This window comes from Panicum hallii, chromosome 8 (genome assembly GCF_002211085.1).
Source record: "Panicum hallii strain FIL2 chromosome 8, PHallii_v3.1, whole genome shotgun sequence".
In the NCBI taxonomy this organism is placed as follows: domain Eukaryota; kingdom Viridiplantae; phylum Streptophyta; class Magnoliopsida; order Poales; family Poaceae; genus Panicum; species Panicum hallii.
In genome coordinates, this window is record NC_038049.1 from 39,322,493 (window position 1) to 39,334,413 (window position 11,921).

General features: G+C 46.8%; 1 protein-coding gene across 2 annotated transcripts; it reads right to left on the reverse strand.

The window, feature by feature from the left end:
* Positions 1–2,871: 2,871 nt before the first annotated feature.
* On the reverse strand, positions 2,872–9,210 carry LOC112903514. Of its 2 annotated transcripts, none has more exons than XM_025972779.1 (7): positions 8,118–9,210; positions 4,952–5,584; positions 4,762–4,854; positions 4,606–4,648; positions 4,410–4,531; positions 4,230–4,338; positions 2,872–4,127 (listed from the first exon to the last, which is right to left on the reverse strand). In XM_025972779.1, exons 1-7 carry the CDS (start codon positions 9,159–9,161, stop codon positions 3,199–3,201), a joined length of 2,973 nt encoding a protein of 990 aa, XP_025828564.1. In that variant the 5' UTR covers positions 9,162–9,210; the 3' UTR covers positions 2,872–3,198. The 2 variants fall into 2 exon arrangements, with proteins under 2 accessions (XP_025828564.1, XP_025828563.1); XM_025972778.1 differs by having other exon boundaries at positions 4,762–4,860.
* Between the last annotated feature and the right edge of the window lie 2,711 nt (positions 9,211–11,921).

An 11,921-nucleotide genomic window follows, 5' to 3' on the forward strand; every position in this document is an offset into this window, starting at 1 on the left:
CTCAACCTAGGATGTCCCCCATTCGGTATAAACTCAGTAGCAGCCGCCATATTAGGGTTTGGATTTTGTTTAGTTCTAATTTTCTACTGAGAAATATACATCTTCATTGTAACTAAGATGTCGAGTCTTTTTTTGTGAATCAGGGCCCCGTAATTGTTCTTCACCACTATGACGATTAGTCCTTCTATGATTAGAGTTTGAACCCTATACTTGTCTTTGCTTCATACACATCTGCAATTTTAGATTGCGTGCTTATACTTTCTTACTTGTGTTCTTCGATTCGCTCGCAGGATTAACCTTTTTAGCGAAGTCAATCAAATTGTGCTTGGTTGATAACCAATGGAGTAGCGGTATAACAGTTGCAGAGGTTCGAATCATGACTGATTAGAAGCCCGGATCGCCAACGTCGTGACTCCACCAATCGAATTTACCATGCCTATTGGAAGATCGGGCCGGTGCTACATCGTATCAGGCGATGAGGCAGCTTTCCTTCTCTCGGCATGATTGTCGTCGTTGTTTGACTTCACAAGCCCCATGACGTGGTTCTTAGCGGTGTCCATGTTCCACTTCAGCTGCATCCTTCCAGAGAAGATGCGGCATCACAAGTGTCGCCCTTCTCAACGGTGCGCAGAGCTTTGCCCTTGGTGGTGACCTTAGGACACCGGTAGTGTGTGCCGAAGGGAGGTCGTAAGAGGCTTGAGGTTGCCCTCACACGTTACAGGGGCGCTCTTAAGACCTTCTTAAGCCAGAAAAGCTCGAGGACCTCCGTCAAGCTAAAGGCTCGGTCCTAAGCAATAAAATAATATTGCTTCCTTCGATTTTCTCAACCATTGCCTTCACGCGAGCAGAGGAACCTCTTTAGAGGTACCATTTTTTCTATTGTAAGGGCACCCATCATCGCGACGTTATTCTTAGTGAGAACCAACATAAGATCTGTGGGGTGTTATACACTCCTTATGTCCTTAGTGTAGCCATATGTCTCATCGTCTTTGGAGTCTCTGTGGTGTTGTAGGTAGAATTCTCTGAAGACAGGGAACGGCGGTGCGTTAGGACCGGAAACGACGCGTGATCGGAGCAGACGAACACGTCGAGGAGGCCCTACCGCGGAGGTGCTTTAAGCGATGGTGATGGTGAGCGGGAGCGTGATGCAGCAATAATTCTGCACCATATCTAAAGGGGACTAGATAGCTGCTACAATGATTTTACACCAAATCAAGAGGTCCTATTCATTAACTTCTAAAACCAAAAGGTAGTAACGCACACCACAATACCACATCACACCATACCAAAGTTAGTAGCCAATAATTGGATTTGCAGTTCCATCTAGGACATAGCTAGAATGAATTGAGGTCCAGCTCCTGCCAACCCTCTATAAATCTGGAACACATTGGCTCTCTTGGCATGTACCCAGCACCCCTCCACATACAGCCATGTCGTTCAGCAAGAACCTAGTGGTGGTCGCTTGCTTCACCTTGGCCCTGCTCATCGCATCATCGTATGGTGGTGAGCTTGCAGGAGCCGTCGCGCCATCACATGGTGAGTTACCAGGAGACCATTCATTCATGTCAATTTTTTCTCCATGTTAGCACTAGCTAAACTCCTTGCTTGTGGTTGCAGCAGGCGGTATACCAGCGCAGTGCTTCGAGAGGACGGCGATCATGTGCAGGTCCGACCACACGATGTGCCTGACCATCTGCCTGGAAAAGGACGGACCCTACATCGGTGGCTACTGCTCCAAGTCGGCTAGGTCATGCTATTGCAGCAAGCGATGCATCATGGCGCCAGCCCCCGGTGGCGCCGCCGGGCCGGGACCGGCGGCGGCTTGAGATGCCGGCAGGGGCGACGGTGCTGTGGCGCTGGGTGGCGATCAACTGATTTAGTGGCGATAGAGAGCATTTTGATCGATCAAGCCGCGCGTGTGTAGCGCCAATTGCGTGCAAATAAATTTGAGTGAACTAATGAATTTGTTGTTTGACATTAAAATCCAAAACCATGCTAATAATGTCGTGAAAGAGTGGCGACTGGGCATCCATGGTGCTGCGGCTGATCCCCTCCCTACTCCCTACTCGCCGTCGTGCTCTTCTGTGCAAATCGCCACGGGTGAGCACAGCGAGGGAGGTGTGGCACGGCCACAGTGCGGACGCCCATCGCCTGACGTTCTCTCAACCCTCTAGAGCTACCAAGTGGCCTATAGAATTGGTTGCGCGGCAAATTTGGGCATCAAGACTACAAGTTGTAGATCCTGTCAAGAGCTACAGTTTTTATAGGGAATTTATTTCAATCCAAATTCATGCGAATAAGTTATGAATTTTCTAAATAGAGCTGCAAATTTAGATCAAATCATTTTTAGTGATGGTTTTAATGTTAGAGCGAGTATTGCAACCTTTCCTAACCGCTGGTTCAATTGAACTGACTCTGCAGCTGCCTGCTCTCTACCCCCTTTTTGAGGTTAAGGTTGGTTCTATTCGTTCACTCAAAAGTTCAGAGTACACATGAGCCACCTCATTAGCACTACGACTTACATGAACGAAAGATACAAAAGCAAAATTATAGTACATGCCAGTGATTTAATATCAGCTACTATGGAGCCTGTTGTGAAAGAATTCAGGGGGAAAAAATAAATCAAGTAGCAGGGATAGAAGGTTCAAGGAACTTTTATGCGAGAAAGGCAAGACTTCTTTCAATTTGGATAGCGCAAGCGCTTGCATCAGTAGCAGAGACATTTCCTTCCCAAAAAGCTATAATTCAGCAAACGGCAAGAATCATCAAAGAAAAACTAACCAAGGCGGAACAAGGCATGAGATAACAAGAACCAAGTGACCCAGGTTGCAAGAATGTCAAGAAGGATCAGGACCACTATCAAACATCAGATAACAGAAAAATCAGGATGGTAGTCCGAGAACGGAAACAGGTTGCCCAGAAACGGATTACAGCCACATGCACAAGCCAATAAGTAGGGTCCAGCTAGCTGGCAAGTCTGATCCAATTACTTGCTAATATAAATAGTCGACAGTTCATCAGGCTTCCTAAGTCAGCCATCACGAGCAGCTTACAGATACATAAATGGGTACCAAGTGACCCATACATAGGCCATCCAAAACTGAACGATATTTGGATAACCATTAGGACCTACAGCACTGAAGCATGAGTCAACAGAATGTTAAGTTAGAAGCATCGAGGCTTTCCAAAGCTCATGCATCAGGTAAGCTTCTTTTGGTGCAGCTTAGCCAAGGTGTTGCGGAACTGCTGTTCGGCATCACTGTACGCCTCCACGATCCTGCTACGTGCCGCTTTGAGTCTGAAGAGCTCCACTTCTTCAAGATCTTTGTCCTTCGCGATCTTCTGTGATTCCTGGCGAAGGCACCCAAGTTTCTGCTCCAGCTCAGCTATAGCTCTATCCTTTTCATCAAGGAGTGCATCGATTCGGGAAGTGGAAGCTGTCTTCCCCACAATCTGTGCTTTCAGCTTGTGTATTTCTCCGAGATAACTGGTGCGATTAGATTTGATGTGGAGCAATTCGGTTAGGGTTCTCTGCAAAAGCTGGACATCAAATCCATTTCCCTCTAGATAGCACAGTGTGCCGATCTTGTCCTCAAACCATTCTATGCCGTGGTCTATGCTAGCTTCCTTTATATCCCTCACTAAGTCAGCAAACGCCACCATCAGACCTAATGCTGTTCCTTCACGCAGTGCTGGTGAAAGATCTCGGAGTGGAAGGAAATGCGGTCGTTGTGGTACCTCCTTAAACGCATCCCTTGCTTCAACTAAATGCCACATTTCTGATTTCTTAACAAACAGAATCTGGTGACCCTGGGAGACAGGTAAGTGTGAAGGCATAATAGAACTCCCAGAAGCAGAGCAGCTCCTTAATGGAGAATGGTCCATGATGCACTCTGAGCTGCCAGCATTCTGAACACGTGTTTGGGTTAATCTCCCATCCACCTTCCTGCCAGCCTCTTGAACTGGATGATCAACAGATAGGATAGATGTCTCCATAAGATGGTTGCAGTTAGCTACTTGGGTAGTAGCATGGTCTGTGCATGCATCAGCATTTATGTTCGCTTGACTGATGTTGGTGATCATAGAAGGCGGCTCTTCCTCCGACAGACTACCATGTATGTCAACACCTATCCACAGAATCCCGTCATTAGTCATAAATCTGGTACTTTGATCTAAGGCTTCAATAACTATTAACATTTCAACCTTGGGTAAAATTTCATTGTTCATACCTTTTCCATCATACATTGATTCAAAGCCAGGAGGTATCATCGGCAACATGTCCTGATCTGAAAATTCAGTTACGTTCAATGTATCCTTCAAAGTATTGTCAAGCTGCTCCTGAGAATGAGATTACCAGGGTGAGAAGCTGATAGCTAATTTAAGTATTATTTCATAAAGTATCTCCTTACTGCTAAGGGGGATTCTTTCATTGGCCCTGGCACTTTCTTTCTTCCTCTCTGCCGGGCGGTACTAGTCACATCCAGTGAGCTAAGTGGACTACACTGTTCTCTGTGTCCTTTCCTTTTAGCCACTGCAGATTGTACAGCCATTGTTAGATTTTAATGACCGCCTTAAAGATGAATTTGTGATGGAGAAAACACTTACATTTCTTATAGGTACTTGAACCCCTATTAGTCTGTCTTGTCACCTTAATAATGATTGACAAACAGAACAGAACACACACACACACATGAATATGAATATGGAAAAGAAGATGGTATAAAAGCCAATAACAAGACTTAACATGTCACAAGTTTGTACCCGTCTATCCAGTGTTTTAGTGGTTTGGCCTTCCACAGAGACACTCAAAGCACAGACAATGTCCTTGCTTGAGAAATTGATGTTTCCCTTCAACTGAATCTGCACCAGCAAAAATGATCAACATGAACAAATTCTAAATGCTATGGACTCATTGTTAATCCAACTATGAAACATAATGAAGGGAACTCACGTTATCTGATGTGTCATTTCTTCCCTGAAGTTCTTGAATTGGGTGTGTTTTGCACTCTTTACTTTTTGATATACCTTTCTTCACCTTCAATGACTTGACAGCTAGCACTTTTTTCTTTGTCAGATGGGCAGAACTGTTTCTGCGAGCTGAAGCCATATTCTTTCTTAGCTCTGCAATGGAAAGCATATCATGGGCTTCACCACCGCTTGCATTAACATGGCCATCGGAATCCATCATCTCAGTTAGGATTTCTTCATTGTTCACTGTTTCTCCAGTACTATTTGGTATTGACTCATTCTGTGGTATCGAATGTCCTGAAGCACAAAGGCCATTAATTGGCACTGAACTCACTGCCCCGTGCGAAGTCACTTGAAAACTATTCTTTTCAGAGAGCCGAGAATCAGAATGGTTACTTTCTGGTGATTTGCATAAAGCAGATAAAGGAGTGTAAATCTCAGAGACTGAAGCATGTTCTGAATTTTCAGCTAATACAGCATGCTGCAATTCTTTCTTTGACTTTTTGGTTCCAGAAGATTCAGGATCATGACTATAGTCATCACCACTTGATGACACATCAACAGGTGAGCTTAAATTTTGTCCAAGCATAGACCGCCGCCTCAAGTTAGCCCATCTCTGTACAGGTAAGGAACTATTTAGAAATCATAATGGATCATGAAAGTTGAAGGATAAGATGTTATATTGATATGATCAAAAGTCAAAGAGTTGTTCTTTAGCAATGTGCTATATACGTTATATGGCATAACAATGGTTAAACAAACTTCTCAGAAACTAACAATACGCGAAATGCATAATGCTAGGAAACCTAGCTCACATAATGGATATCCTTGTTGAAACATGTTCTAGGATCAAGATAAAATGTTCTAGGAAACCGCAACATGAGTTCAAATGAATTACCTTTTCAGTATTAATGATGGATAATATCACAATTTCTTATAGGGTGTATTCGCATTAGGAAAAAAATCAAACTTCATAAGTTTGACTAACAATTAGTCAAATTATATGCATTTATAGCAATAGATATATAAGTAAGTATGCAAAAGTTTTATAAAAGATTTGTATTCCACATTCTTTCTTAATACGATGTTGACTTAATAGCAACTATGATATCAGGATGAACAACCATCCACCCAATCAGCAACATGCAAACCAGACAAAACAGCATCCCTGAACTTAATCATGTGCCAGAAACTCCTTCCTACCCATAACCCACATAACAATTCCACAGTTCATAAATAGGTCAAGTAACAAAGGCAAAGAGAGGTAACATAGCATTTGGCCAGAGCTGGAGAGTTCAAAACTAACTCTTTTACCTGTGCCAAATTTATATGTCAAGAATATACATGGGTAATCATATGTACAATGAAACAATTAAGGAACTAAATAACCCTAATAGGATACATTGCAAGTCCAACAACTCAAAAGCACCCTTTTACCTCATCTACTTTGATTGACCCTATATGAACACACCTAATTAATAGAGTAAACAAGACAACCACCTTGTAATAACAATTTGTTGGCGGGCAAGTCTTTGCACCACCTATGTTAATTCATGATTCAAGTCAAATAGACTTATATTTTGGGAAGGGACAAGTATGATTGGTTGTCTTGCCCAACCTTGCCCACTAGCCCTGCTTGGCAAGGTTAGGCATGACAAACCTTGCAAGCAAGGAAATCCTTGCCCAAATTGAAACGAAGCAAAGCAACGAAACATGCTTTCTTGTCCTCTAACCTTGCTAGGCAAGGCTAGGAAAGGGTGAGCAAGAGAACCAAACTGCCCGGAAAGCTTCTGCTACAAGTCTACAAAAGGATGACTCTTCTAGTGTAGTTTGAAATGCAATTTTCATTTGCATCTTCAAAATCAATGTCAGTGAAATCTTCATTCCCAAATGCTTTTGGGCAAGAAATATGGATAAAGCTAGATTTGGTGTGAATGCATGTGCAAAATGAAAAAAAGGAAAAGAAAAGAAAATAGAATACAACACCATTTGGATGAAGGCAGAGAACTCACAGCAATTTCAGTAGAGAGGTTCACATAAGAAATTTTTTCAAAAGGTTCAACTCCATATTGGAGTACCTCCAAGATTTCAATGGAAGCTATTCAATATTAATTTCATATGATTTTTAAACAAAATCCTTTGTTACGAAGGGCCTCAACAGCAAACATTCAAGGAATCAATTGTTCAAAACAATGCCTGAAAATACTCTGTCCAATGCTCTTAAATTACCAGTACAACTAATTAATCACTAGCACCAATTACTACCCAAGATAACTTCAGGGACCCCTCATTTTCAGGAACCTCGTGCATTCCCATGGTCAGTCAACACATAGTTTGCATGAAACAAAAGGATAGTGGAATGAGACTAAAGGGAATATCATTTCATCAATATTGTGGCAAAAGTGAAATAGAGGCACTCACACTTCGCATTTTAGCCAACGTCCACAAAAAGGATGATCGCAACAGAAAGGGATTTTCCTGCTCATTTCCCTTGAATTTATTTTGGGAGAAAACACCATATATTTACAGCCAATAATCCTAAAAAATCTAAACAAATGAGGCAAAATAAAAATTTGTTGACAGAGAAAGATTTACACCAAAATGTTGGTGGGACCAGAACATGACAGTAGATCAACATCAAAATTTAAACCAGGCCTGGATATGGTTTGATGAGTCAGAGGAAAACAGTCAAGGATGCGTAACAGATCGTTAAAATAATCAAATCATCCAACTACCTTTAGCAGTAATTACATTAGGCAAGATAGAGAGAACAAAATTCAAAACGCACTTATTCAACACAACCTCACAAATATTAGCTGATAGATGTTCTCACTCAATAGTGTAGGTAGTACAAAAAAAACACATTTCCTTATTGTTTAGGTGCAAATTTCGACCGTAGTGGATAAAGGTTTAACGAACCAGAGACTAAAATACAATGAATAAAGATCAATAGAGGCGTCCAAGCATCTAGATAACTGAACTCGAGGGGAGAAGCGAATCAATGACCTCAGGACCAATCAAATTCAACACAATCCACACATGCAGTGGCCTAATGCAGTAAATCTTTCAGTATCTCAGAAGATTAAAATAGCAGACAATCCTCAATGAGCTAGAAAGGACAGATACAGGAAATGGGTTCAGTGTATTACCTTAGCAGTGACGATCTTCCATTGCTTGCCATTCCACTTGTACTGCGGCTTTAGCAATTCCACGACCTTGGTCACCAGCAGCTCCGCCTTCTTGCCAACGATACTGATCTCAAATTCACCATCGCCGACGACCCTGCGCACCACTCCCGGCGACCACGCCCCATCGCAGTACGCCTCCACAGCAGCGCCAGGCCCCAACCGGAACTCGCTCTCACGAGGCAAATGCTCGACGGCCGGCCTGATGAAGCTCCAATGCAGGTACTCGGTGGCCTTCTCCGGCCCGCCGTCCCCCTCCTCCTCCAGATCGAAGTACTCGACGACGTAGCTGAGGTCGTCGACGACCCTGGCGACCGTCGCGGGGAACCAGGAGTGGCTGTACACCTCCCGGTCCCTCCCGACCTCGACCTTGTCCCCGACCGCGTAGACCCTAACGGCGCGCCTGGGGCGGACCGCCATGGCGGCGCGCGAGGGGACCCAGGCCCCGCCGACGTAGTCGCGGCGCGGGCGGACGAGGCAGGGCGGGAACCGGATGACCTCGCGGGTGATGGGGAACGCGACGGTGACAGCGTCGCCGGGGTCCGGGGAGTCCGGCGCGGCGACGACGAGACCCGACCACCACCCGTCGTGGTGGAACGCCTCGACGATGTCGCCGGCGCGGAACCGCGGCGGGAAGGAGTCGTCCGGCGGCGGAGGCCGCGGGCGGACGTGGGTGGGCGCGAAGTGCTCCGCGAGCACGCCGCCGCCGTCGTCGGCGAGGAGGTGCGCGTACGTGACGGTGTAGCGCGCCGGTGTGCGGGGCCCGCGCGCGGGGGCGAAGCCGACGACCGTGGCCTCGAACCAGGAGCCGTGGAAGCCAGGGTCGTCGACGCGGACCTCCACCTCGGCGCCCGCGGGGAGCGGCGTGCGCGGGTCCGGCCCGGGGGGCGGCGGGGACGACGCCGGCGGCGGCGGCGGCGGCCGCCTCCGCGGGGGCTTGCTCCAGCGGGCCGCTCCGCGCCTGCGCCGGCGCCGGGTCGCCGGCGCGCTGCGGCCGGCGGCGGCCATTGGTTGGGGATCGATCGGGGTTTGGGGGCCGGGGGTTTTGGGGGCGCTGCGCCTGTGCGGGCGGAGTGGGAAGGGAGCGGGCAGGCGGCCAGGCCTTTTGGCCTCCCGATGCGGCCGTGGCGGGTGCGGCTTACTGACGGTGGGCCACGGCGAACGAGTCCGGGGCCGGGCCCCGCGTGTAAGTGTGCGTGGTGTTGTGCTTCCATGGGTGTGAATGGGTTTCTCCGAGCGGAGCGGCGTGCCGTTGCGCGGGGCGGGGGGAGCCACGTGGCGTCGGCGGCAGTCGAGTGGCAGTGGGGGGGCGGCGGGGCCACATGGCAGTGGTGGCCGCGGGCGTGGCTCGACTGCAGGTGGCGTCTTCTTTTTTTTTTCTTTTTGTCGCGGCGCCGCGTCCGTGCGCGGGAGACGGGGGGAGGTGGCGCATCGGGTATCGGGAGGGTGGGGCCCGCGGGTCGAGCGATGGTTCGCGCGAGTGAAAGGCAGCTGACCGTTGCTGAATGACCTGTCGGCAGGAGGGGGGACCCAGTCGCCAGTTCTGCACTCGTCACGCGGCCGTATTCACACCGAGTTTGGTAGCTCGACACCTCATGCCATGCAGTCCTATTTGGCATAGGTTTGCACATCCATCTGGCTGGGACATCGTATACAAGCAGGCCAACCTTCAACCACTGGACACATTAGTTCTTTTATTAGTACACAGCACTCCTTCATAGCACCATGTTGTTCAACAAGAAACTTGCGGTCTCTGCCTTCACCATGGGCTTGCTCCTTGTGTCCTGCAATAAGATTCTAAGTAACAATAGTTGCTAGCCTGGTGCTTCAATATCCAAATAAGCTTTTCTGCTTGCAGGCGCACAACAAACAAGAGCACTCTGCGAGGAGAAGATAGACTGGTTCAAGTGCTTGGGCGACTGGATGTGCAAGCCCATGTGCTTCGGGGAAGGCATGACCGGCAGCCGCTGCTCCAAGAAGCTGCATTCCGACCCCAATTCGGTTGCTGTTACAATCGTCTGTGTTTGCTTTTGCATGAAACCATGCCACGGGGAGGACGATCCCCGGCCAAAAAAGCAGCCGATGCCCCGAATCCGTGGGATGGGGATGCTCCACTGATCGAGTGGTGCAGAATTGGTCCAGGGTTGGGCACACCATATGTAACCAAACAATCTAACAATGGACCATGGATTGGATTCATGTTGACTTGTTGATTAGTGAAAATAACATAATCTCTTCTTAACTAGGAAGACGGATCTGTTTTCTTATAAAGTTAATCTTAGAGGATCACTTTCAGCCAATGAATCACTTCTTTCAGAGAATCAGTTTCTATAGAGAATCGGAATCATGTGGAGCTCTACCAAACTAACCCTTCGCCTAGGAGGTGCATGCAGCAGCCTCCCAGCTATCAACAAAATTGAAGGTGAACAACTTCCATGTGTCTATGTGTACATCATTCATCGGTTTGTACCCATATAGTAGTAGCCTTATATAGACTGGAGGGCATGATTAGGCCGCCTCCAATGGTCGTCGAAATCGTTATCCTATGTCAGACTTTCTTATACGTGGAGGAGAGAGAGCACGAAAAAGAGGCGCGCTAGCAAGCTACCGAGAGATAAGAAACTCATGTCTCTGCTCTTACACGCTTTCCCGTAATGCAAATCAGAGTATCTAAGAGTTTGCATTTTTATTGGATATCAGCTCTACGTAGGGTGTGTTCGTTTCCCTTAGAGGCCTCTAAAAAACTTTAGAGTGCCCGCTCTCTCTAAAGAATCGCGGCCTCTAAATGAAGGACACTCGCGCTTTTAGAGGCCGGATTAGAAGCCGGTTCGGTGCTGGGCCTCTAAACTTTACATGTTTCGGGTTTTAGACCCCGGAAACGAACGGACCCGTAATTAAGCTCGCGATTTCGCCATGCCGCTGGGGACAGCCTTACATCCTTACAAGTTGGCGGAACATTTTCCTAATCGGTTGCAAAGCACAATATCCGATCTCATTACAAATACTTATCCCTTTATTTTTGACAGGATTTAATGGGATGTAGATAGGTAGATAACTATTTTGCACCTTATTTAAAGAGGCATGCATAGAAATGTTGCTGCAATGTTTTACACCATATTTAGAGGGGCATGAATTCCTACTACAATGATTATGTGCCACATTTAGAGGAGCAAATCACTAACATCTAAAGCCAAAAAAGTGGCAGTAATTAACGCATCGCATCACACCATACACAGATTATAGTACTATCCAATAATTTGATTTGCATATCCACCTAGGACATAGAATGAACTGCATGCATGTCAGCCGGCCAACACCTCTCTATAAATATCGAACATATTGATTCTCTTGGTAAGTACGCAACACTAGTCCACATGTAGCCATGTCGTTCAACAAGAGAACGCTGGTTGGGGGCTTCACCTTAGCCTTGCTCCTCCTGTCATGTCGTAAGTAGTTCTAATAGAGAGATTATCTCACTCAAGAATTTTCATTGAGTTGTTCTGAATAATTGCTTTTTACTCAACATCTATAAGCAAACGTTTGTAATTGTAGGTGCGGAGGCATCATCAACAGCACCCTGCCCTATGGTAGGCACCATGGACTGCATTAAGGACTCAGCTTGCAGGAGCTGTTGCATCAGCAGTGGCTACACCGACGGCCATTGCAGTAGAAATGGCATCTGGACATGTGTATGCACCAAGGATGGGTCAACGCCAGGGAAGGAGTCTTTGTCGAAGAAGCCAGCAACGCTGGGATGGCGTGGAATGG